Source organism: Drosophila bipectinata, chromosome 3L, assembly GCF_030179905.1.
Source record: "Drosophila bipectinata strain 14024-0381.07 chromosome 3L, DbipHiC1v2, whole genome shotgun sequence".
Taxonomy (NCBI): domain Eukaryota; kingdom Metazoa; phylum Arthropoda; class Insecta; order Diptera; family Drosophilidae; genus Drosophila; species Drosophila bipectinata.
In genome coordinates, this window is record NC_091738.1 from 14,723,367 (window position 1) to 14,751,000 (window position 27,634).

Consider the following 27,634-nt stretch of genomic DNA (forward strand, 5'->3'; position numbering starts at 1 on the left):
AATTACGAATGCCCAGTGAAATTCAAATATTGGAACAGTTAGCACTTTTCAAGACGCAAACAGACTCAGTCCAGAGCCGCAATCGAATTGTGTATCTTATCAGTCGGTCTCGGCAAATATCGAAAAAGCAAGTACAATTCAGAGATCGGCGGAAAGGAAAACACTGCCCGTAATTAGGAACAAGTTTTTCGCTGAAAAAAATTCCTAAACATAAAGTATAATTGAATTAATGGAGCAACTAGTGTGTGGGCATTCGTCAGTTTTAATTTTAAGAACCTCCCTCTCATGCCTTCCAATCTGCGGCTGAAGGGCTGGTTGACTGGTTCCCCCTTTTGAGGTCACCTCCCACGGCCAGCCAACACAACAATTAAAAGAGAAAAACGTTGCCAAGCGCCACTGCCTCGGCATTTTGATCTTTATTTTTATTTTCCTGTGGTTGCTCTGCTGATGAATTCTTTAAAGCGAATCTAAATTTTTATCGATGTCACCTGAGCAGTGACTGGCCGGCAACGTCAAGTGCACAGCGCATTGCAATTGGCGATTGTAGAGAAATCAGTAAGAGTCTGTTTTAGGATTGTGGGCGGGAAGCACGTGTTCCCTATTTTTAGGGAACCGCAAATGTCAGGAGGCATCATCTGTTTTCTATAGAGTTCACTGAAATTCCTCACAAGACCTAAAGGAATAGGTCAAGTCCGGAACATCATCATCCATTTGGAACAAAAATCCATAGAGCCCCTAGTGAAGGCTATATCTTTGACAATATCCATCCGATTCCTTAGCGGAATACCTTAAACGATTTGTAGATCGATTCTCCGTAAATCTGCATCAAAATCTGAGAACAAAATATTTTGTACATTTTTTGTCAAATTTTGTGGAGGGTCCCCTTCAAAAATCCTCAAAAGTGGGTCCATCCATTATATGGCCCATATTGAAGGCTGTATCTTTGGTAATATTCATCCGATTCTTATGCGGAATACCTTAAACGATTCCTAGATCGATTCTCCGTAAATCTGCATCAAAATCTGAGAACAAAATATTTTTTACATTTTTTGTCAAATTTTGCTGAGGGTCCCCTTCAAAAATCCTCAAAAGTGGGGCCACCCACTATATGGCCCCTAGCAAATTCTATATCTTTGGCAATGTTTATCCGATTCCTATGCGGAATATCTTAAACGATTTGTAGATCGATTCTCCAAATACTGCATCAAAATCTGAGAACAAAATATTTTTTAAATTTTTTGTCAAATTTTGCTGATGGTCCCCTTCAAAAATCCTCAAAAGTGGGTCCACCCACTATATGGCCCCTAGCGAAGTCTATATCTTTGGCAATGTTTATCCGATTCCTATGCGGAATATCTTAAACGACTTGTAGATCGATTCTCCATAAATCTGCAGCAAAACCTGAGAACAAAATATTTTTTTTCCATTTTTCTGGATGAAATCCTTAAAAAATTCGAAGAACCACTTTATAGCCCTCATTGGGTGGAAATTAAGGAATAAGGGGCTAAACGCAGAATGATAGATAATTATTCTACAAATCATTTAAGGTATTTCGCTTAAAGATCGGATAAAAAATTGCCAATGTATGGAAATTGTGCCGTATGCCGGATATATTCTTAAAGCAAAAATACAATTTCAAGAAAATATTCGCCCGACAACAAAGTCTTTTGTCTTGGCGGCTTAAAAACAACAATTTATAACAAGATATACAATTTATAAACAGTATATTTTGGTAACAATGACAATGGCCGAGAAAGAGTTGAATGAACAAAACTCTATAAGGCTGTGGGGAACGTAGCAAGAAACGTGTGCCGGCCACAATTTGTTTTCATCCGAAACTGCACGGAAAATATTATATTTCCGAATGCATTTACGCAATGTCTAAATCTGGCCGTAAACAAACGAAAATCTTGCAAGGCAAAGTGCCAGCGTGGGATTCTCCAACATATATTGGCCAAGTTGGATGCCAAAATCCAAACCAGAAAATAAATAAGCCAGCAAGTCGTTGGCAATATGCCGCCTTGTGGGTTATTCGAGAAAAGCGATTTGCAAACGAACTATATCCCAGCCTGGTCGGGGCGCAGAGGTTTCCTTTCCGGGAAGGAGATAAAACTATGCCTAATTATTACGCTGGAGTTGGTGTAACTAAACCGCATTGGGGGACAATAACAATTACGGCAGAAGGCAGCAGGCGGCAGGCAGGCAACAGGCCACAAATACAAACTGCTGTCAACATTTTTGCGGCTTCGTTGCGTTGAATTACCGAACGCTTCTGCTTCTGTGTGTGGCAGCCAGGCTGATTGATCGATTGGGTCTTGGGACTGGGGTCTTGCGTCTTCGAGTGCCGCAGTCCCAGGTTGCATAATTAATAAGGTGGGTTGGGGCAGGGACAAGGCTTCAACTTGCTGCACTGCCGCCAATTCATATGCACTGTCAAGGCAATCCCAGTCAGAAGCAGAAAAAGAACACACTGGACAAAAAGTGGCAGAGATGGAAAAACCAAAAGTTAAATCAATATTGGTAAGAACTGTGAATTTTTCACAGTTTGCAACAGCAACAAGGCAAGAGTGCCGGGAGGGGCAGGCAGGCAGCAATGTTGCAACGTCGTCTCGGATTATTTTTAAATGCAAGGGCAAACTGCCCACGTTGAAGTGCCCCTCCACTAGTGGCCCAGCTTTTTTTATGCAATAAACACACATTTAATTATCAACAGCCAGAAAACCAACCTCTTATCGAAACTGCCCATAAACTGGTCAGTTCTGAGGAGAATCTTGGGTAAAGGCCTGGGAATCTGTTGATGGATGGATGTGTGTGTGGGTGCCTGGCAGGAAATTGGGTTAAATAAAGTTCATCCGATACCGATTCTTAAGCGTGGGATGAGTGGGAATCAGATTCTCGAGAGGAGGATAGGTTGAGGTATCTTTCAGGGCCTTTACGAGGCTCCAACCCAATTGCCTCTCTGAAGTAAACCTTGACCTCGTAAAATAAAGTCATAACATTGCAGTTTAGTACTCTATAAAGTAAACCGTTTGGGATGACAGGCAAATACCCCATAGAAAGTGCCCATCTCATAAATCACTCAAGTTAAACCAAGCCAAATAAAGAATAATTCCCTGGACGTAAATTATTTTATTGATGGCCATCAGCATTAATCCGCTTGCTCCAAACTTAAACTCTTTTATAACAGGTCGTGTGTACAAATGACCTCTGATTGGAAACAGCTTTATAAGCTGGCCTCTTGGCAGAACTTAACCCTTTTAAAGCTATACACCGGGTCGCAGGCCTAAGAGAATCAATAGATTAGAGGGCCTTGTCCACCACAGACAATAAAACAAGTGGTACAAAAACAAAGCCCTCAGCTTCGTAGACAAATGACATAATCTTTCTGGGTCCGGGTTGGGGGGCTCTTGTAAAAAAATAAATGTATAAATAAAATAAAAAGCATTAAAACAAACGATCTGCCAGACAATAAAGGGTCGATGTCGAGGTGTCTCTATCGCCAGGTGCTGTTCGGATAGTTTGGAAATATCGACAATAACGAAAGACAATACTCCGGAGCCGGGTCCCCAGCGACCATTTGATGGTAAACAATGGCAATACAAATCATTAACAGTTATTAGACGACAATCCGGTGGAAAAGGCGCATATATAGGGGAAATCGTGCAGATAACTGGCGACGCCATCGTTTAAAAATAACGAATTGCAATAAAAGTGGAACTCAAGGGTTTGAATTCGATAGCTTTGTCCAGTAACTGCCTACTTTTAAACTTGCTATGATTGAAAAATGATTCACTTTTATTATTCTTGAAATCAATAGTAGTTAGTGTAGTATTTAGGTACTTTTGAAGTAGATCCCTTTGGAATTATCAACCGACTTTTCATTTACTTAATGGGGAATGCCCAAGCCACCCACTAGTACACCCGTACACTGATTGGCACCTGTTACCCTCTGGGGTATCTCACAGATACCCGCTATCTCTCTACCCGAAATGCGTAGATTGCGATACTAACTGCGATACCGGGACATATCCAAGATACTGCCACTGCTCCTGGTACCGTGCAGCTGATACTGCCGGCATTTGTCCGGGGCGTCCAGGTTGAGGACCCCCTCCCGGATCAGGCACTCCTTGATGGCCAGCATTCTCAGCCGAAGATGAGGTCCAACTAGCGCACTGCAGTCTAGACAAAGGCCTGGCTAAAATTGGCCCCCCGATGGTAATGGGTGGATTGCTTGCAGATTTTCGTATTTTATTTTAGAAAGTAAGACACACGCGTCAAGTGTTTATTTTCCCCCTCCTGGTGGCTCGAAAAGCGAAACGGATTTTTGTGTTTTTTGGGTCTGTTATTTGTAGGATTTGTGCAGCGACTATGGCGACTATGTGTAGACCCGCAGAGGCTGCACTTGAGGCGAAAATAGAAAAGCGCTTTTCACTCGCGTCAACTTTGCAACGTGAAGAGCGACACTCGACGAGTCGTCTTCTGTTGTTCCACAGTTGCCTCGAGTTGTCGGTTTGTCGTTGCAGCTCCCCGCTTTTCAGTTTCTTAGTTTTTCTTTTTTTTCAGATTTTTTTTTGTAATTTCCCAAACGGTTTCTCGTCGTCAACGACGTCGTCACGTCGTCCGTCTCGGCGCTAAACGTTTTTGCGACTGAGCGGCAAGCGCTAGACAAAAGTATCTAGAACCCAGCGCCCCGTTCTCTGGCATGGCTGGCTTTTCATTCTTTATCTTTCAAAGAGACTACACACTCGACTCGACCCGCCTCGGCGAAGCAGGGGAACTAAAACAAAACGAACAAGCTGCTTGCGGCTGCGGCGCACTGGCTCTGTATTGGTGTGTATCTGTGTGGCGGCTGGCGTATCTGTGAGATACTCGACTCCGCCCGTGTGTGTGCTCGCTCGGGCAGAAGAAGCAAAATCAAAACAAAATAGCCAAAACAAAACGGAAAACGTGCTGCAGCGCCAACTGCCACAAGGCGTGAAAGACTTGCAAGCTGCGGGGGCACAGATGCTGTGCCAGTGGAGAGCTGTGTGTTGAGTGGCAAGGAGCGGTGGCACAGATCGATTCCTCCGCAGAAAGATGCTGCACAGTAGAAACGATGGAAATCGAAAGAAGTTGTTGTTTAAGACTTGAACTATCGGGGTTACTGAAGGGGTTATCCATCGATGGAATTGCATAGAAAATGCTACATCTTTGATGCAAATTCCGAGTCTCTATGTGGCACGTGCCACTGTAGCAGTCTCAGCCAGAGGTCGCTCAGGAAACCTGGGGAGGAAATGGATGGCGTCGAATGCTCCACATGACGCGCAAAAACCAGCCAACAACAACCAGAAACAAAGCTCATTAAACGGCAGGAGAGCCAGATCTAGAGCCAAAGCCAAAGCCAGGCCAGAAGCTGAAAAAGAAACAGAACAGCATTGCGGCTTCGGCATTATCTGGTTTATGAGGTTGGACAACGGTAAATGCGGGAGGGGATGGGGCGGCACGGGGGGAGGAATGCAATGCCGAACACTAATGAGTGCGTGCCATAATTGGCCCGGTAGAGGAGGAGGAGGAGGGGGATGCCAACTACCAACTACCAACTGGCATTCTGGCAACCTGTTTGCGGCCAACTGGGCGTATACTTAATATTTTAAAGCTGTGAGCCAAAAAATCCCCAAATATATGCTTTGTACAGAGAAAAAAACGATACTACTATTTATAAATTTAAGGGTATTTTAATTTTTTAATTTTAAAGAACGACTTTTATTTATTGTTTATGGGGAACTATTTTTTTTTCCACCTGTGCCACCCAGGTTCTGAGGCAGCTTTTGTTCGCCAGCCTTTGTGCGTGTTCTGTGGCATATGGAAAATGTCAAGCGGCGTTGTGCTTGAACTCTGACCTCCGAGACCCTCCCTCCATTCCCCGAAAACATTTGCATGTAAGCGAGGGCAACTTCCCTCGACTCGTCTCGAGGATTTCCACAATTATTATGATTATTATATCAATTTCGTTGGCAGGCCAAGGCGAGACTCCTCGAGCGGGAATCGTAGTTCAGGCACGTGCCTTGGGGTCAGCCGGGGTCTCTGTTTCTGTTGCTGTTTCTGTTCCCATTGTCAGTGTCAATCTAGGAGATAAAGCTTTTCTAGCTAATTGAGTTTTGGCGAAAACAAAACAAACACTTCCGCCGTGGGTGTCGGCGGCGGCTTGTGGGGGAGAAAGATACATATCGAGATATAGAAAGCAAAAAACAGCGATAACTTCCTGCCACTTAACGAGACAAATTGAAACCAGAAAGCGCCACCTAGCATCGGTTGCATCTTGATTTATGAATTGAAATTATTAAGTGCGGGAGATTGTGTTTTGAATTGAACTCGTACCAGTACTCGTACACCGTAGTCGTGTGTTTTTATTGTGCTCGTTAGACCTCTGATTGCGCTGCCTGCCCACTCTAGCGGCTCAGGTTCTTGCCCCTTCGCTTCCGTAATGAGTGCACACCGCGCCACAACACGTAGATACTAAAAATAAACGCAGACTAATAGGTCGGCTTTCGGCAAATGGAGAGCTGTATTTTATTGAATTTGGACCACATTGTAAGCCCTCTTAGGAGGCACCCGACTGGCCATTTAATTAATATTTAATTCAGTGATTACTCCACCCGCGCCAAAGCTCAGCCAGTCTGTCAGATTCATGAGATACTCCGACGCGAGTGACAGTCGGCAGATTTTTTGCATTATTTATGTCAATAATTGGGTTATTAATATGCAGGATACGTGGCGTATGATTGATGCGCCTGCATAACTGAATAATGCATGATCCCCAAGTGATGTCACTGTCCCTATCAGCAGGGTAGATAGACGCGGCAACACTTTGCAAATTGAATAAAGAAACTGGCAGCGTGGGAGGATGAAATAAAGTTTTTGGCGGATGAGAGATCCCTCCAAATTAAGTTACACTATAGAACTATTTCGTCGGCCAACTGAGGATATACTTAGGGGGTAGCCAAGACCACCATAGACCAGCCAGAGCAACCAAACAAACCATAAAAGTGTTTGTCTTTCGGTTTATCGACCTTTTCATCCATCACTGGCTTCGCCCCCTCGCATAGTTGAGTGTCGGGGGTGGCACACCCACTATCCCCCCGTCGTACAAGAGCGCAGAACATTTAGTGGTGCAGCCACAGAACGCATTATTTAGCAATGAAAGTGGATTAGCCGGCAGTGCCCGTACTCACACCTGTCACCAGCCAACTAACCTACTTTTACCTGCCGCCAGGGGGAGTGAGGCGGTGGCCATGGCGGCTTAAAAAGCATGTCAATATTTGTTACGCCCATTTAACCAGTTTAAAAGGCGTTATCAGGCTGGCAGGCAGCGACAGGATGCCACAACACAGGCAGAACACTCTGAGCTACTTTCGGGCTGTGTCTTGACGGAAGAAGACTAGGGGCTCTGAGGACTCCAATAGGCACTTCTAGACCGTCATTGTTCGCACTTTGGCGGCGCAATTACCTCCGACAATTAAGCCAGAACAAGAACGAGCTACGAGCTTGTCAGTACATACGAGGTGCACTTAAAACGACACAAAGCGACAGCTCGCAGACACGCCACAAAGCACCAACTGGAAAAGTAAATTAGCCATAGTGGAAGAGCCATAGCCCCCTCCTCTTAGCTGGAGGAAACTAAAGAAATAACTTGATCAATGCAATGCCATTTAATCACAATTAAATTATGTTTAATTTCAAGCACATGCCTCGAGAGAGTGGCACAAGCTACAGGATATATAGATTCAGAAGGGGATTTCTTGCAATTTTAAAGCTTGCTAGAAAATATTTTTCCCTTCGAATATAGAATATTTTAATTATTTTCCTATGAACTGCTGTCGTGTGTGCTTTGAGGAGATAAGAATTGCGGTGCTGATAGCACTCTGACGGTGCTGATGACGAACATAGCTGACTTTTGAAGCAAAAGGCAGCAACATTTCAATATTATACGTGGTCTCTGGTGAGCGATTATGGCGTAAAGCGGGTAAACACTTTTTTTTTTGTTGATGTATTTCAGTTGTGGGCGCCGGAAACAAACTCTGGTCTTTTTTTTGCAAGTTGAGGGATTAAACTATTTTGTGGGCGGCTGTTTATTGCAAAAGCCAAAGCGCTGAATTGCTGAATAATAATAAATCCCAGACAGACTTTGGAAAACTGTTCTATAATTTGGAGGGAATTCAGACTGTCCCATCAAATCGCACTTCACATTCAACGCCCCTCGAAGTGACTAATCGGACAAATAATGATGTCATTATTGGATCACTTTGTTTATCCATGAAGTTGGGCGGTTGGGACTTATCTAACAAGCTTTTGTTACTTTCTGCCTTCTCCTCGAGTGTATACCTTCGAGTATTGGGGTCAAGTTTGCCGTTTTTTGTATTGTTTATATTACCATTATTGTGCCTTGTATTTGTTTTCTTTATTTTCACTTTCTGGGCGTTTTCCGAGCTTTTCAATTGAATTTTTCAGCGTCAGTGCACGTTGCAAATTACGTGGCCCTTGAAGGTGGCATAAAGTGCATTTCGTGATGACAAGAAGGTAAGCCTGGAAATAATAGAATCCTATTGGCAGCTAGCCAAGTTAGTCGAATGTGAGAGGAATCTGTGGCCATCGAAGCCATCACCTGGGGGAAATGCTCGCAAATGGCGAAAGCCAACTTTAATTGTTTGCAAATGCTAAATGCCATTTAGAGCGATGCTAAATGCTATGATAATTGGGTTTAATGATCCCGTCACTTTGCAGTCAGCCACTTCCTCTCGAAGACTTTCCCACGAAAGAGTGCGAATTCGACACTTTCCTATGAGCCCAACGCATAATTGATTGATCAATAAAATCGAATTTATATGGAAATTGTCCAATTACGAAGCGTTAAAACACAAATCTGACATCAAACCAGGCGCTTATGCAACCAAAGTGGCCACAAAAACAATATCAGAGCGTCGAAGAGCCAACAGAAATGCAAATTCAAGTTGCATTTTCATTTGGTTATGCCTGAGTAAGAGTGAGTGGAAATTTGAATGCAAATGCACCATAGCACCATGGAATGGATCGAAAGACAAGCCAACTTGAGGATGGTGTGGCTGGGAAAGGGACTGTTTATTAATTAATTAACAAGCCGTGACATAATCGAAGTAAAGCAGACAGATGAAGATATTTCAAGTCTAAGATTTATGAACTATTTGGTTCGTGAAGAAGCTAATAGGGGCTTGTTGTTTGAATTATTAAGATTGGAAGATCAGTAGTCTCTTAACGAACTACACTCCCCAAGAATCCTAAGAAGTCACAGTGTATCAGGCCACTTGTGTTGAAAGTTCCTCAGCCAACTGTGCCAAAGTTTTCCGGAATGCAATATGTAAGTTATGCACTTTGGGGGCGTGGCTCAGGGGCTTAGTGTGCCAAATAGTTTCGGCAGGGCAGTAGAAATGTGCCATCGGGGAAAGTGCAACTGCGGAATTCAATTACTGCTAAGTGCCTGAGAGCCGCAGAGCTTTAAAGCCAAATTTTACGACGATTTCAAATGCCTGGGCATCCTGGTGACTTTATTCTGTCATCATAGAGCTCGTCGCCACCATAAATGTCCATCAATTTGCTATTCGGAACCCCTTTTCACTCAACTGTCAGTCAGAAGCTCATTAACGAACCGATACCCTTTGGCTTTTTTCCCAGTCCCTGGCAAGGAGCTGTCAAAAATAGGACAAAGGACGAGGCCACAGAGGGCAAGCCAAGCTCAAAAGTATTTATTGTATTTTTGGGAGAAGTTATCTCCGGATGCCACATTGACAAAAGCTCATTTTTGGCTGGTGTTGCCACGGATGAGTGCACCCATCTACGATGACACCTGACACAAGGCAGTCCTCAATGGGCCCAAAAGTGCCTATGACACATTTAACCCCCGCACTCGGCCACATTTATTTTGTTTGTTTACTTTGACAGCCCTAGGGCTCTGTGTTGGGATTATTATTATTGACAGTCAGTCGCCCAAAGGCCGCACTTGGCGAACAAAACACATAGACCTTTGTAAAGCCTGAAAAACAATAGTACTACAATTATCAAAATTATTTAGATTGTAGCCCAAAAATAATGCTCAGTGCAAGGACATTGGGTGGGGGACGGCTTTCGTCAGTCAATTCAGTTGACAGCTGACAGGAAACGCGTGGGGGGAAGGCAACTGGCAGCGGAAGGAAGACACACTCGCCGAAGTGACGGCCTTCCGAGGGGGAGGATTACATCCATTCAGTGACGTTGAAAAGTCGCGCGTTTTGTAAATGCTATTTACGGATTTATCGATCCTGTTCTATACTCTAGAGTACCAGAGTCCCATTTTATAGATTGCCTTTGAAGCAATCAAATTTAATCAATGAGTCGTCTAAGGACATTGCCTTCTTCTAGAACATTGCTCATACGCCACGTTGTCTTATAAATCACGAAAAACAAATTTTTATAAATCATCGTAACTTTGGTACGGAAAATTCCGCAATTAAGACCTTAGAGTGGGTGGAGAAACCAAACAAATTCTGAAGAATGAGATTTATGAAGCGAAACCTTAAGAACAAAAACGAATAAATTTTCGTCATCAAACAAAGGGAGAAGTCCTCCTCCATACGCCCCGTTGTCTTGGCAATGAAAGCACGGAGATGAAGTTGGGAGGTCGCCGAGAAAGATAACCCCGAGTACAACAGCTGACCTTTATGGCTGCAAATGGTAACCAGACACTTGGGTTTTGGCCATGGCGAGAGCAAAGAAGGTAAAAGGTCGCGTAGTTTCTTGAAGGAGAACCCTTAAGGGGAATCATATTTTCTAATTAATGAGCTCCACTTGGTATTACTTGGAAGACTATGAAGGTTATGGGTACCGAGTACTGAAAATAAATACCTATATCCTATATGCCATTCTTCAATCTACTTTTTTGGATTTTTAATCATAAAATCGAACCGTAACCGAACTTTCCGACCAACTCCAATCGGCTAAATGCATTTGAAAGTTGGCATTGCCATGGCAACAACAAAAACAAACCCATATGCAACAATGGCCATGTAAGCAACAACAATGGGGCGTGCAAACAAAACGCACGCCTCAATGCTCCAAGTAGAAATAAAAAAAAATACAAAAAATCAAAAAACAAAAAAACAAATGTCCCCAACCAGAGCGCAACAACAATCAAATCCCAGACCAGCACCAGCAACAGCAGCAGGTGATTATGTTCCTCCCTTTCCCATCTCTTACTCGGTATTATATAGCCTCTATAAAGCCCATAAGTTCTACGCGCGCTGAGCACTGAATTAAATTATAACAAATTCGCGCAATAAGGCTGGAATGAAACGCACATGAAGAATGTGTCCATTTAAATTAAAAGCAGCCGCATTCTAAAAATAAAATCAACAACGATAAGCCCCCAGGGCTAAAAATAACAAATATGCTAAGTAGACGAAGCGAAAGAGTGTCTGGCGAGGGCTTAGTTAGTCTCTCGTTCGGGGGTTTATCGGTCAAGTGTATATCCGATGATTGGAACTTTTATTTTACAGTTAGAGAGTGAAACACGAACTATCTCTCCTCCGGTTTGATGACCGGCTTTTGAGAGGCAGAGCTTCCCAAAATAAAGATTCCACACTCGACTATCAGTAATATCAGTATATCAATATTATTGTTTATAAATTGTAAATAATTTTGATAATTGTGTCGCGCATTTTCTGTTTACTTACGTAAGTCAGGGGGTTCTACATATATAGTATAGACTTTTCAGAGTTCCAATTTCCCTTGCAATTTCAGGTTGGTGGTTGTATTTCGACAGTTGGCCGCAGAAACTCTACGCGAACAAATCGAGCATGACAATAAACGAAACAATCGGCGCAGATTTGAAACGCATTGCTAAACTTGTTTACGGCGCACAGAGCTCCAACCAGAGCTCCAAGCAGGGCTCCAAACAGAACAACAAACTCACAAAAAAAACCAAACTCTCTCACCGCCAGAACCGAGTGGAGCAGAGGCGGAACCAATTCTACAACTGCAACGGCTACGAAAGTGCGGAAAGCCGACGAACCGACGGTGGGGCGATCGAAACTCTGACTGGAAAAAGCCAGAGTTGGAAGTTGCTGTTGCGCCAAAACAACACCGGCACCGGCACCACCACCACCATCAGCACCACCATCGGCCAGAGAAACGATGGAACGATCGTATGATCGGGTCTACAGATAGCCCGAGACCGAGTGGAGTACAAAAGCGTGGGTGGGGGCTGGAGAGTGGGGCCTCGGAGTGCAATGAGCAAGCAAGTCTGGGGGGAAAAAAGCGAAAAGAACCAGCAACAACAGTTACAGCAATTGCTGGAAAGGGAAAGGGCCTCTTCGAAAAGAGATTATTGGAAGAATCGGGAGCTAAGAAGAATCGTCAAATTTGGGTCTTTGTTTGATAGTAACTATTTAACCCACTAAGGCATAGATCTTGGGGATTATAAATACATATGTAGGTCTATATAGAAAACCGAAGATGGAAAAATACCAGATAGTTTTTAAGTCTTTAGTTTATAACTTAAAAGGTTCTTATTTAATCTAAATGAAATTTGGTTTGTTGTAGGATAATACCACCTTACATAAACCTGCATAATTTATTTTCCTCTAATAGCTATAGGGGGGATATATGCACATATGTATATGTATGAATATGATAAGAGCCCCTATAAAAAGGAAGTCCTATGTAGATCCATTGTAGACTTTCCCACCTAATGTCCATCATTGTGTTACCCCTAAATAGCATTAGAAAGATGATGTCTAGGGATCTCTTCTCGTTGATTATATTCCACATAGATACATACATATGTACATCCTACAAGAACCATCATATCGTAAAGGAAATCTATTATAACATGAATTTTACTAAAAACACTACATGTACTTCCTATGCCCGACTGACCACTGTCATTGCCCACCACCCATTCACACCGATTTCTTATAATTTCGCACATCTGGCTCATATCAGTCGCCGAGACCGACCTTAATGACTCAAGCCGGAATGGAGGAACAGACCGAACAGAATCGGTCTGGCGGTGAAGAATTCGCCATTTTCTACATTGAGTGTGGGGTGTGTTGGGGTGTTGGGGGAAAGTTGGAAATGCAGGTGCCGTTATAAGCATTGCAATGCCCAAGAATTGATCATGATCTCCGGCGTAATTATGATGAAAAGCTCGCAAAGCACGGAAATGCCATAGAAAATTGCTTAATGAACCGTTTCGTATCGCGTCTGCTCCAAATGGCAAAACCCCGAGCGCTCTTCTTCATCCGCACCCAAGTCCAACCAGTCCAATAGATCAGAGTGGACCAGACCAAATCAAATCAAACAGAACCGTACCAAGTTCAATGCCATTAGCAGAAGTGCTTAAATATGTATATAAATGCAGACCCACTTCATGGATCCTTCTCGGCGAGAACACGAAAATATTTATTGCGTAGGAACGCTCTGAAACAAGTACCAACAAATATAAAAAAAAGAAGGTAAAAACGATAAAGAACTGCAGAATGCTGCACTTTCTGGATTTAACCTGCAAATGCTTGCTTTTATTGGAAGGCTTTTATTCCATTTTTTTAGCTCCGATATTTCCCTGTTTGTGCAGGCGGGAGCTACTATAGTATGTATATATGGGAGGCTAGTGGAGTTGTCTCGATGACTGACGATGAGGACCAAGTTTAATGGATGCAGCAGAAAAAGTTTAAGATGAGGTTGCCTTTCAAATGGCAAGATACAAAGGAGGAATAGAAGTAGATGCAACTTCAATCATAGTTGTTGAGATAATGAGACAGGGACCCCTCTCGATAGAATATCTTCAACTCACCCGAAAGCCCAAGAACAGTCCTTTGGTAATATCAATGTTTTCAGTTTTCGAGACTCACCTGTAAGGAGATAAAAAAAAAAGGAAAGTTAAGTTATATTGTCGAATAATAATTCACAAATCATTGCATGTTAATAGGCGAAACACACAAAATGTTGCCTCCACAACACAAGACAACAAAGTGTTGCAAAAATGATGAAGTCACGTCGCGGGCTTTGTGGCACGTGCCCCGAAAATGTAGCGACAAAGCATAATTAACTAATTAATTTGCCAGACAGCAGGCAAAATTAAACTAAAGTTTTAAACAAGCGCATGGGTTGGTTGGTTGGGACGAGACTCTAAATGGGAGTCGGGGTTGGGTGGTTGGTTCTCCGTGAAAATTCAAACAAAAAACTACTCGACTTGGAAGATAGTTTCATTCAGGTTTCGCTTTGCTGTGCTCACATTTTATTTGAGTTTTTATTTGCAAACATTTCAATTGCCATTTGTTTGCGTTTTAGCCTTTGTTTGTTCCGTATTGTTTATGCCTGTTTGCTTGCCTGGTTTTACGACTTAATATCGCCTCACCCTCGCCCTCGATGGTCCCCAGCTAGGGAATTGGACGTTTTAATTAAAGACCCTTTTTACGAGTTCCGAAAAATCACGTGACATCGTCTAGAGTCGGACAGACTCCATAAAATCCCAGCCAAGGACTTGGGTTACTGGCGCCTGAATGGATGATCGACTAAACGGGAAGGTCGTATAATATTTCACTCCCGATCCCATCCCGAGCAGTAAAATATTAAATGAAGCATATTGCAGATTAAGCAGGTCTTATTCAAGTATATAGTAACTAAACCTTTTCCAAAAAAAAAACCTCTACTAAGTTACGACTTTATTTTAAACTAATGACTCGCCATTAATGTTGTTATGGGATCCCTTTGCTATCTATACTTGACACAAAAATGCAAATTAGTGGGACGCCATGGAAACTTTTCAGTGTCATTTTGGGTGGGTGGCAATGATTAACTTTGTGAGCCGTCTGACCCAGGAATGTTGAATTATGCAGGGCTCATACCCCTTTCAAAGGAACCGACACGCACTCATGGACTTTTCAGGAGCTTACCTCTTTCGGCGATGACAACGCTAGCTAGCTTCCTGATACCACCGACCCTCGTCGCCAAACTATTTGGGCCCGGTTTCAATGTTACCAAAATACAAATTTCTGTGTAAAGGTGCGTGTAAAGGTGGGCGTGAACGAAACGTTTGTGTACCTTCTGGGGGCGTGTACGGTTGTGTGGTGCAATCAAATCGAATACGACAAGTGGAACTGAGTCTCAAGTCCAAAAGTTTTTATAAATACATATTTTTTGATTTTTTGCCTTAAATTAAAATTGAAATTTCAGCCCGAAGACTGCTAAGTTAAGCTAGAAGCTTCTTGCAATGTCAAAATATTTGGTCAAAGGTTTCCTATTATTCTCAATATTTATTCAAGACTCTTTGATGATATTATGAAGCGTGGTTTGGCAATCAGTACTAAAGATACCAAAAAAAAAAGGTTTGTCGGCAACACTGAGGATGAGGCAACTGGAGAAACAATCAGTTGGCAATTTTCTGCCACCTTCGAATGACTGTTGAAATACTTTTTGGCATTAACTGGCACTTCGTGCATACGTGTCTCAAATACCCGTTATAATACGATTTAAAGCCACATCTGCCAGCCGACGATGAAACATAATTATGTTGAATCACTCGAGTATCTGAAGGATACACAAAGGCGGAACGGTGAACGTTAAAGACCCAAGATGGCCAAAATATATATGTAGGTATGGGAGCTTGGAGCAACCGACAGAAACTCTGTAGGTGGCAAGGGTTAGAAGAAGCCTAAGATTACAGAAGAAGCCCTAATTAGAAGGGAATTAACAACGTCTTTAAAAGTATAAAGTATGAACCATATATAACAAGTCCTTAGCCACACAATGACTTGCCAGAGCTGCCTCAAAAGGCTGTCAAGAAAGGAAACCCCTGCACTCCAAGAGGAAACATTGCAGAAGTAAACTTGAGCCCCAAAATGCGTGGAAAATCGTGGGTGGGTGCGGGAAAGTCAACCGGGTTCAACGCCCCACGACAATGAAAATCGGCAAACACATGTCAGACAGTCGCAGCAGGACAAAGGCGTGAAAGGCTGGAATGGGGGCGGCGTACGGTGGCGTGGCGTGGTTTCGGCCATGAAATACATGAACTAAGCATTAAGTGAAATGAATTGCTAAAATTATCCAGAGCAGAGAGACCAATCAATGACACAGAGCGAGCAAAAGCGGAAAATCCACAAAATATGTTTTGTGCTCCAAGGAAGGAAGGAAAACTTCAAACAGTTGGCTGTACATTTCGGAAAATTTCGATTAACTGTTGCTGACCAGAATGTTTCACCTGAAGCCAACACGTGCATTCACTCCCACATATACATATAGTATCTTATATATTAATATTCGCCTATGTACATGCCACTTGGTACATGTACCATATATTTATGAACAAATATCGAACTTTAAATCAACGAACCGTTTTAAGTTCTTTGAATATTCTTCCACAGTTTTATTTTACTTTGAAAAGGTTTTCTTGTTTTCACTAATCACTTTTTTTGGGGTTTTCCCCCGAGGGTGGGCCGTAGATTTACGTAAAGTCAGTACTCCAAGGTACCACACTCGCACTCTGCCGCGGCAACTTCCGACTTGGTGGAGAACTCAGCGCAAACTGAGATTCAAAACGGTGGCAGGCAACAAGGCTATGGACGGGTTTTCGTCACGACTCGGCAGAGGCAATTACTGCCTCGGCTGGAGAGGAGTGGCAGTAACTTGCCCCAACAGCAACAACAACCACAGACAGGTCCTGAGCATCCGAACAGCTGATTTTATAGCCGGTTTTTACACACGACCGAGAGAGTACGTGTTCCAATCTTTTAGGATAACACTTGGAAAAAACTAGTCAATTTTCTGGAGGGAATTTTGTAAAAAACGTTGCAATTTAGGGAAAGGCTCTGTCTCGAATGTATAGCCCTAAAGGATGTCCATAACTTGGTCAATCTTACTGAGGAATAGCTCTATCTATTGGTAGATCGATTCTCTATCTATCTCCATTAAAATCTAAGATTTTATATTTTTTAAGATTTATTATTAGTTTTCGGATGGGACTTCTTTGAAAATTTTAATATCCAAGCGAGGGCCCATTAAGTCCCCAAAAGATTTCCATATCTTGGCAAATTTTTATCCAATCCTTATCCAATCCAAAGGATAAGATCCTTAAATGATATCTAGATCAATTCTCCGTCACCTTTCGTTAAAATCTATAACCAATCGTTTGTTATCCATTTTTTGTTAATTTTTCTGAAGCCTGAAAATTTGACCATCCTGACATATTCTTTAATAATTTATTTGACTATGATATCTTAAAAAGTATAATCTGATTATTTAAGTTATTTTATGTTTAGTTTTCAACAGGGCTTCAAGTATTTTGAATTCGCCGTTGGACTCAAATGTCTCCCATCGAGGCGAAGTATTTTGTTTGTACCTGCGCAGTGGCAAGGACGATGTCCAGGCAGCTCTCTCTCTCTGGGAATCCGCACGATGCCCTCTCTAACTGCAGTCCCACCGAATTGAACAAGTCACTTGGCCCGAAAGAGGTGACCCCTCTCCGCGGCCTCGGGTAGCAAAATTTGTGGCCTGCCCCCATTCGATCAGATTGCAAGGGGAATAGGGGAGTCCTAAAGGGCAGAGAGGGCGAGGGGCTCCGCCAAATGTAACCACAATAATCCACGCAACAGTAGCGCCAAAGCCACTACTGACCACATGCTCCAACTAGACTGGCAATCGAGACCGCAGAATGCTCGACAACTGGAAAAAGTCTGATTGAAATCTTCTAGGTCTAGTGAATAGGTAATATTAGGCTTAATCACAAACAAAATGAGACAAATATCGTGGCGTACCATGCGGCGTATGAGTAATGCTAAAGAGGGGAGCCCTTGCCTCACCGTGGGCTTGATAGTAGTTATCAACTAGGGCGGCCACAAAAGGTTCTCAATGAAGCGTCACCGACTCGGAGCGCCCTCTTGGACACGCCCCTTTTGACTCCAGGGGGTGGTGTCAAGTGAATGTCGCTCATACGCCGGGTGGGCTTCCCTGGCACATTTAATGGGGTTAAGTGAGTTATGATTATTTCAGTGATAGGGGGAATAGGGGGAGCTATGAGAAAAGGAACTTCCCACACACAGACACACAAACCCGAACACTTTGTGCGGTTTGGTTTATTTATGGCTTGGAAGCCTTTCTACATTTTGAGGTCCTTGGGGCTGGCAGCCAAGCGAGTCGTGTTGGCCAAGTCCTGGCGTAGACAAAAAACAAATTAGAGCCGGTTGACATTTTTATTGCTATTTAGCCTGGTGTGCCCCAGTGTGTGAACGAGAGCAATGCTCCGGTTCTGCTTCATCAAGGTGAATGAACTCTGGGGAACCCTTTGTGGCTTCATACTTTCAGAACTCGGCCAGGAACCTCGACAAACCAATAATTCAAAAATAGGAGCAAGGTAAATACCTTTCCAAACAAAAAATTAAAAAATTAGAAGAAAATATAATTAGGAAAAAAAGGCTAACGTCCTTTCTGCAAAGGACGAACACGGAGCATAAAACAATAAGCCAACCCAGGTCTGAAAGCAGGACGACCGACCTGCAGTTGAATGTCCTTTTTATGCCACAACATGAACCCGAAGAAGGAGCGGTGGGAAAAGTTTGAACAGCTCCTTGAATGGGTCCTATTATGAGGCCACGACTTTCCCTTTTTTGTTGTTCTTATTGCCGCAAGACGATTCTCAGCTGAGAGCTTCTTCTTTTTCTATTTGGTGAAAAAACAACAAATAAAACATCCGAGGGGTTACAACTTGGCAAACAGTCGGTGACCTGACGAGACAGACAATTTGTAAACAGATTCCAGAAGAAAAGCAAATATACACGGTCCTTTGAACAAAGTTTCAAGTAAGAAAAGTTTTTAAGGTTTACCTCAAATCTTTGTTTGCTTTTGGTAAGTTAATACTTGATGTTTATATAAACTATCTTCAAGAAAACAATTTAATTAATAAAGTCTTTGAAATGCCCACAGCTCTTGAAACCTTCACTCATAGGTGGCGCTCGGAGCAAGGCGAATAGCTTTTAGCGTAGACACAAACCCAAAGCCAATACACCTTTCTCCCAAATATTATTTTCTAAAAATGGTTAAATATTTTAAAACATATATATATTAAAAGTAAGACGGCATTTTAAGCAAGCAACAACAACCATAATTAATTTTTGTCTTTAATATCCGGATTTTTATTTATTTTCCAAAAACACGTTAGTAAAAAAAGGGAAACTAAGTGGGGAATTGTTAGTGTTAAGATTTTGGAAACTAAATTTTAAATAAAAAAAAAAAAAAAAAACACAAAAAGCAAAAACAACTACAACTACAGCGTAAATGAGATAAACTAAAAATAAAACATTGAAAACTGGATTGTTTTGAAATAACATTTTATTAATGTGTTTTATTCGCTTGATGACTTCGGGGATCCATTTGTCTGCCAAATAATATTAACATTAAATTATAGCGAAATAATATGAATGCTACGTAAGATAAGTGTTCGCTGACAAACTTAAACTATTAAACTTTTGAGCTGAAAGTACACAGAGAAATTTTAGAAAATATATATTCTGATTAGTAGACTCGTCAAGTTGTTTAATTCGTTGTGGAATTTTGTCGCATTTTCGCAATCGGTGCTTAACAATTAGGGATAGTACATATCGTGGATTATGATTAAATATTAAGTTGATTAATGATTAGCGCGTAATTAGGTAAACGTAATAAAAATCATTGGCACAAGTTGCAGTCAAATTAACAATTAATTAAGTAATCAAGTAATTAATAGTTGGGGAGTGAGTGAAAACAAGAAAACTGAGTTAAGTAATTCGCATATTTTTGGATGTTGGATGAATTGCACAGTGGGTTCGAAATGTTTTGGTTCACATTTAAGAAAAAAATTGTTGCACTTAACATAGAGTTGGAAAATACTTTTGGTTCGTGGAAAGCATACAGCTAAACTAAATAATAAATTACACAATATCCATGTCCTAAGACTAATTACGCAAAATGGAAATATTCAAGTGCACTTGGTGGCGGTAAGAGTAGTTCTCCCGCCGCTCCCTCCCCTCGAGCATTTTCTCCGCAAAAACAACAAACACTGGCTAACAGCAACATCAATCTGGAGGAGCCGCAATCCACTCTCCTCATCAGGCCAGCGCAATTGCAATAATGATAATCACGCCAATTACGATCAGGCACAGAGTGAGCAGGTCGTTGGGGGAAACCAGGCCCACGGTGCAGGCGACAAATACGTGCTCGAGAGTGGTCCAATCGCCGCGGGCTGCACCACCAACCACCGCAGGTGCCACAGTTCGCTCCTCGCCGAATACCGACAGCGCCTTGGAGCTGGTGGTCGGTTGCTCGTCCTCTCGGGCCGGAAGTCCTCTGCGCTGATGTGTGCCATCTTCTGACCCGCCCTGCTCGTTACGTGCTGAAGTGTCCTCCAATTGGTTGGCTTCCTCAAGGGGTTCCAGTTCCGGTTGCGCTTCTCCTGCCAGTTCCTCCTCCCCCTTCAGCTTCACTTCCGAAATGCTCAGATTAAGCTGTGGGGTCTCGTAGACGACGCTCTTGCGACGATGGAGGGGCCGGCTTGAGTCGCTCTCGTCGAGATCTGATGCCTCCTCCTCCCTAATGGCCAGTTGGCTAGATTCCTGGCACAGTTCCAGTTCGTCCAATTCGTCGAAGGAGGCCTCCAGCAAGCTAGCAATCTCGGCTTCGTCAGTCAGCTCCTCGCAGGCGCTCTCCCCATACCTACTGTCCACCTCGTCCCGGTTCGTCACCTGCAGTGCTTCCGTCGTCAGGTTGTACACCTCCCTACTCAGACTAACAGTGCCGTCCAGTCCGAGCTCCTGTTCCCCCGCCCCTTCACTGACTTCTGAACCCATGTCCGTTTCCTGGCTGCTCTCAGGTTGCAAGTCCTCCCTCAGACTCTCCTCCAGCTCCGCTTCAGTGGGCAGGGGTGGAAAGTCCTCCTCCCTCAGGGCCTCCCGGCTGCCGAAGCACTCCGTGTCCGTGCGCTCCTCATCCGTGGACTCCGAGGCGCTGATCGAGACCTCGGACACGTAGTGCTCCCTGACCTCGAAGCGGCTGTTGTAGGTGGTCTGCAGCTCGATGGAGGCATTCGCGTGGCTGGCAAGGGGATAGTCCGTTAGGCTGACGTTGCCCGAGTCCGGATTGGACGAGGTCTCCTCCAGGGAGCTCAGCGAGTCGAACTGGGTGAGGGCTGCGTTCGAAGCTCCACCGTCCTCCTCATCCCGGTCCATGACTATGCGGATTTTGCTGGCATATATCCGGTTGAAGTTGGGCGAGAGTTTGGGCGTGGAATCGGCGTGGTCGCCCAGTTCCTCCAGGTCATCGTGCTCCGGGATCGTCTCTAGCTTATAACTATGACTACTACAGGTACTAGCATTATCGTTAGCGGTTGGATGGGTAACTGAGGTGGTGGAGCTAGTAGTAACATCAAGTGGGGCATTCAGAACGGGATTAGTAGCGCTATTAGCCGGTTCGAGCTGGGCGGGATTAGTAGAAGTGGCATTGGCATTGGCAGAGGCAGTGGCAGTGGCGTCGGAACTCGGGGCATCGCTGGCGCTGGGGTCATCTCCGTTACCTGTGGGATTCGACGGTAGCCTGTGACGCGGCTGCTTCGGGTGCTCCTCGATGCCAAAGATGGCGGCCAGCTCCTCACTGGAGTTGTACTGCGACGGCGATGAGGTGGCAGAGGAGCAGGAGGCACCCCTATCGTGCCGGCTCCTGCCCCTCCGCTCGCCCACCGGTGTTAGCTGCAGCGGTGGTGGTGAGCCCGAGGTGGTGGCAGATGTGACCCCCGTGCAATTTGATTCCTGACCGAGATTAGTGGTGCTACTGATCGTACTGCTCTGGTTCGGATTCAGGCTGGTGCTCATGGAGTTGGTGCTGATTGTGGTGCTCTGCGGTGTGGACTGCACCTCGTACGAGGTGGTGCTGAAGGTCTTGATCGGATCTGTGCTGGGTGCATGGCAGTCGCTGCTCTGTGACTTGATGTAGTCGCTCGAGGAGTACGGATTGAAGGAGGTGATGCTCGAGGAGAGCGGGCGGCTGGCGCGCGAGGGACTCGACGACTTCGCCAGGCAATCGCTGCTCGAGCTGAACGAGCTGGCGGTGGTGCTCACATTGGGTGGGAAGCTCCCGCAGCCACTGCCGCTGGTCATGCTGGGAGCGGTGGTTCGCTGGTCGTCCGTACTGGGGTGAGAGGCAGATCCCGATCCCGATCCGGAACCGGATCCCGCACTGCTAACCTTGGCCTGACGCTCGCACTCCTGCATTATCTTGTCGATCTCCTCGAGCGTCTGGTTCGCGGCCCGGGGCTCTGGAACGGGACAAACGAGAGTGGCGTCACCCGCTGCATTGGCGTGGATGCTGTTGCTCATATTACAGTTGGACAAGTTGTCGTAGTCTGGGTTGGCGGCCAGCTCGCTCAACTGCCGCATGCAGCGCCGGGCAATGTGCTCGATCTTATCCGACTGTATGGGGTCCAGTTTCTTGATAAGATGCGGCATTACCAGCTGCTCCCCGCCGGCTCCGGTCTTGGTTGTTTGCTTCACCTGCAGTGCCTCGTGCACCACCACCGGTGGCTCGGTGGTCACTATATCCTTGAGGATCTTCTCGCAAACGGCGTTGGCTGCTTCGGACACCTCGTCGATGGCCCGGATGAGCTTGCCCTCCTTGTGCAGCTTCCGCTGGGGCGGCTGCTCCGCCTCCCGATCCTCCGGGTCGGCGTCGGGCAGGGTCTCTAACAGCATCTGACCGCATCGCTTGGCCGCCTCGGACACGGCCTCTATCTCCTGGAGCTCCTCCTCCAGTCGCTGCTGCTCGGGATTCAGCTTGGGCCTGGCCGCCGTTATCAAAGCCTCCTTGCGCAGCTCACTGAGCTCCTGGCTGAGCTTGATGCTGCTGGCCTGGGCATCATGGGCAATCTTGGTCAGGGCGTCGTCCAGCATGGGTTCCGGAGTGACGTTCTTCCTGGGCGCCGGCACAGGGGCCACCTTGGAGGCCTCTTCCTTGGTGAGCCGCTCCGGGAGCTGGGCGATAGCTCCGCCCTGGCTTGGATGTCTAAAGGGTATTGGGTGGTGCTTCCTGGCCAAGTCCAGCTCTTCGTCCTGGGCCTTCAGCTTGCGCAGGAGGTCCAGAGTGGCCGGTACATCATTGGGCTCACCGGCCGCCTCTCCCTGCAGGTTGGACATGCTGCCGGATCTCTCGAGGCTTCGCGACAGCTCCATGTAGCTGCTGAGGTCTCCTCCCGAGGGCTTCGCCGCGTCTCTGTGGATCAGGTTGTATATGTTGGCCGACTGGGTCCTGGTGGCCCGCTGCTTTTTCTGCATGGGGTATACGATGCTGGCCTTGTGGCCCGGCGTGTCCTTGCGCAGGGCTCGGACTGCCAGGTCGTCCTTTACGATGTCCGGGGAACCACTCTTCTTGCGCGTCCGTACCGGCTCCACGTGAAGGTAGTCGGACTGCGGGGCCGGCACAATGGGACCCACTGGGATGCCAAAAGGCGGCTGCCGTTCCGAGGAGCGGTGCTGGAGGTTGGCCAGCTGCAGGTTCCTGAAGGCCACATCGTCGCGGACGGGATCGGGCTCTCCAGTGGGGGAGTCCTCCTCATCGTAGTCATCCGCATGGGCCAGTGCGAACTTCTCGAACTCACTGGGCGTGGGCACTCGGATCTTGGGAACGGCCTCCACCTTTGGCTCTGGTTTCGGTTCGGGCGGCTCCGAGAGACCCAAAGACTTGTAGATGGCCTCCAGTTCGTTGATGGCCTCCTCCAGGTTGGCGGGCTTCTTCCGTGGGAAGAACAGTGGCGGAGCATTCACACTGGCGTTGCTCTGCTTGCGTTCCGGGTAGACTTGGGCCGGGGCCTGCTGGTGCTGCTCCCGCTTCTCGGCCACGTACTCCTCGTACTTGTTGGGCAGATCCTCTCCGGAGCGGCGGTTCTGGTAGTGGTGCGGCATGGAGTTGGTCTTCTGCACGTCCCGGTGGCGGATCTCAACGTAGTTCTGACTGCCACAATCCTGGCTGGGCTTGATGTGCAGGCTGCCGCACACAATGTTGTCGGAGTGGTCCATCGGCGGAGCACTCCTCTTGGGCTTCTGTACCTCGGAGTACATGGGCATTGGGTAGGTGCGAAGCTCGCTCAGCCGGGAGCTGGAAATCGATCGGGGCTTGGCCAGCGGGGGCTGGGAAGAAGGCTGGGGCGTGGGCAGGCCACTCTTGGACGTCCTCAGGATGCCACTGGAGGGCGGCGTGCCTGCTCCGCCAGCCCTGCCGGCAGAGTCCATCATGTGAATGGGTTTCCGGGAGCGGGGAGTCGCGTCGGCCACGTAGTGGAAGTCAATGCCATTCGGAAGCGACTGCTTTCCGGGTTGGGCGTTCCTCTCCGATCGCGTGATGAATCTTCGGTGGTGGGGCTGCTGCGGCTGGCTCACTGGCGGGGCACTGGCGATCGAGGAGGTGGGCTGGGAGTTCAGCGAGTGCACCGACTGGTAGTGCGGTGGCTGCCAGATCCGGTCGTCGGACACGCAGCGGCCGCCCTGGTCGAAGGCGTAGGACACGGGCCGTAGGTCTCCGGAGCTGGAGCCCATTTGGCCGGAGCCAGATACATGGACCCTCCGCAGTGGATCGCGAGGAGGTGGTGGCGGCGGCAGGGGCTTGCTTTGCATCCTCCCGCCCATGTTTTGCAAGTGGATGTGACTGTCGTAGCTGATGCTACGCTTGCCGTCGCTCTGCATCGTGTTCTGGAGGCTCTTCTGGGGCTGTGGCTGCTGGTGTGGCTGCCACTGGACATACCCGCCGGTGTGGTTCGTCGGCTGGTAGATGGACAGCGGGAGCGGTTGGGTTTTGTAGCGGGGCTGCGGATTAACGTTCGCCGGAACCCCCCCGTGACTCTGCTCCCCGTCGCGGGACAGCCGCTTGTAGTATCGCTCGTTTCTCGCCGCTCTACTGCGACGACTCTGTCCTGGCCCGGCGGGTCCCAGATGGATGCTCTCATCGCTGCGGTACTTGGAGAATGTGGAGGAGTTCAGGGATATCAGCTCCTCCTCGCTGGAGTGCCCCGGCACCTTGGGACCTCGCTGCACCGACCGGGACTTGTGCTGCTGGAAGCCATTCCCCTGGTAGGTGGGCGGCTGTTGCAGCAACATCCTTCTGTCCAGGGAGTTGCTGGACCTTTGATAGTAGCCAGGCTGGTTCTGGTAGTAGGGCTCAGGCGGAATAGCCTCTACGGGCAGGAAGAACTCGTTGTCGACTGGGTGCGGCGGATGGGGTGGTGCTTGCTCCTGCTGGGGCGACGCCACAATGTGATCGAATCGTCCGGACGCCCGCGATCCTTTTCCGTGCTTGGACTTGGGCTTGCTGCTGGAACTCTGACGCTGCGAAGGCACGAAACCCGCCTTGCGATCCTCCTCACTGGACGAGGCACTCTCCGCCTCCTTTTTCTTACGGAAGAGCCGCCCGAAGGACCATTTCTGTTTGCCGGAGAGCTGTTGCGAGGAGCCTCCAATGCTGTGATTTCCCCTCAGCCGGTCCATGCTCTCCTCCTCCTCCTCGTTGTTGTGGTGGTGCGTCGATGTGTGGTGGTGGTTCGGGTGATGGATGTCCGCTGTGGTGGTCGTGGTGGCGATCACCTTCGAGTCGTTGTCGTCGGCGCTGTTCCGATCATCGGCTAGCTGGAGCTCCCGGGGCAGCGGCAACTGGGGCCGCCAAGTGGTCTGAACAGTCTGCAAATAGATCGAGGGAAGGGCATAGATTAGTTTATTTTGCTCAAATGGCATTCGCGATAAATGAATGGGTTGACATAATGGGCTTTTGTTTGCCAGTGCCGAAGCTCTGATAAGATATCATACACGGAAAAATATGTCAACAACTATATATCTGACTATACCTATATCTATCATTTTTAAAAGAGTCTATCTGGAGTCTGTCTAAAGCTCTCCATTCTCACAAAAAATAGAATAAAATTCTAAAATTTAAAATATCTTAATTGGGATTTAACTTTCTCAATTTATTTTCACCGTATTCTCTCAGTGTATAGCCAGTTAACTTGCCTCAAAGGCCATACGATAAGCTCGCGAGAGGTTTTTATGGTTTACGACCTCACGTCGCTTACATTTACATGACAACTGGAGATAGCCAGGGTATCAGGGTCGTTGCTTCCCCCCTCTAAGTTATCTAAGATTCGCCAAGAGACCTCTGACAGTTTCTACAGTTTTTTGTAGAATTTGCATGAAGCTCCCACGCCAAACGTATGTAGAATTAGAGCGGAAGCTGCTCTTTATTTTGCAATTAGATGTTTTGTTGAGCACTTAGGAGCTTTTCCGAGAGTTTCTAGATAACAATCTTATCAGTTTGGTTTATAAATAATGTATGATATGAGGTTGCGAATTCATGGAAGTCATGAAGCATATTTGCTCATGAGTCCCAGTCCTAGGAAACTATTTAATCTAATCTGACGCATTCCCACTTGCCAATTGAATTAATTTATTTAATTTTCATTATTTCATTTCAATTTTAAAAAAGAGAAGAAGGCCTGGGGCCGAAATAACAAACTGAATTGCGTGTGAAATTCGTTTATTTTTTGGTCTTTCGAGGGGAATGTATTTTTGTTTACAGAAAAAGCTCTGCAGCAGGCGGCATCTGTGGGATCTGGACGCATCATTTCCGCCGCTGACGCCATCCAAAATATCTAAAGATGATGGGAGAGAAGAGATCCCGAATGGCTACACTATAGGCTAAAGCTATAGCCCAGAAAATAAACAATCATAATTGTAATGATGTTATGATGGTGTCGATTGACATTCGATATGGATTCTGGACATCTGTGATCCGGATCACTTGAAGCATTGCCTAGTAATACCATCCATCTGGAAACCTTTAAGGGCGATACTTGGGCATTAAAATGCCATTCCTCCAGACGCCTTTCAAAGTCTCGTAAAATATTTAAGAACTTTTTGTGACGAGAGTTTCATCAGACTCCCAGAACACATGTCGTGTTGTGGTCACCATTCCGGCACTTGTCAGCATTGATTTATGAATTGATGCAACATCTCACCCCGAAAACTGCTACAGTTTGTCAGAAATCTTTAGCCAGATTGTGAATCACACTGTTTAGAGTCAAACTATAATTTTGATTTGGACTATATTACATGGGAAATTTTGCTGTGGGGAATCTATGGGGTTCTAAACAGCTGCGTAATGTCGGGCAATGTGCCAGTAAAAAGTAAGAAAAATCATAGGTATATACACACATCACTCATACGCAGTGCGTACTATGGCGTAAGCCGCCGACAAAGCACAATAGAAACACACATATCAAACGATTGCGATTGTATCTCCGGGGAAACTATAAATAAGCATACGAAACTCCAGCTGCAAAAAAAACGGAATGAACTGGTTGGGCATCGTATCGCATCGTTCAGATTCCCCAATCCCAAATGGCAAATCCCCAAAAAAGTATAGGCAGAAATGCTTGAAAAAAAACTTATAAATAAAACAGGCGTTAGAAGTACACACTGGGAACTGCGAGCTGGGGGTATTTTCGCAAAAATGACTATAGGATAAACCGAAACTGAATGCAATCCGTTCTGATTCGATCCGATCCGTACACGCGCGCTTTCTAGACTGATTATGGGGC

General features: G+C 45.9%; 1 protein-coding gene across 11 annotated transcripts in view; it reads right to left on the minus strand.

Moving 5' to 3' along the window:
* Svil (Supervillin) overlaps positions 1-27,634 on the minus strand; it is a 95,358-nt gene that overhangs the window by 47,111 nt on the left and 20,613 nt on the right. For 7 of the 11 annotated variants that reach the window (XM_070280214.1, XM_070280217.1, XM_070280215.1 and 4 more), the window contains exon 2: positions 21,581-25,721. In XM_070280214.1, coding sequence (XP_070136315.1) covers positions 21,581-25,532 — 3,952 coding nt within the window. In that variant the 5' untranslated portion in view covers positions 25,533-25,721. Of the gene's footprint in view, positions 1-4,011; positions 4,651-11,978; positions 12,071-14,939; positions 15,151-21,580; positions 25,722-27,634 lie in introns of those variants that run through there. The other 4 variants (XM_070280220.1, XM_070280221.1, XM_070280219.1 and 1 more) reach the window with 4 other exon arrangements.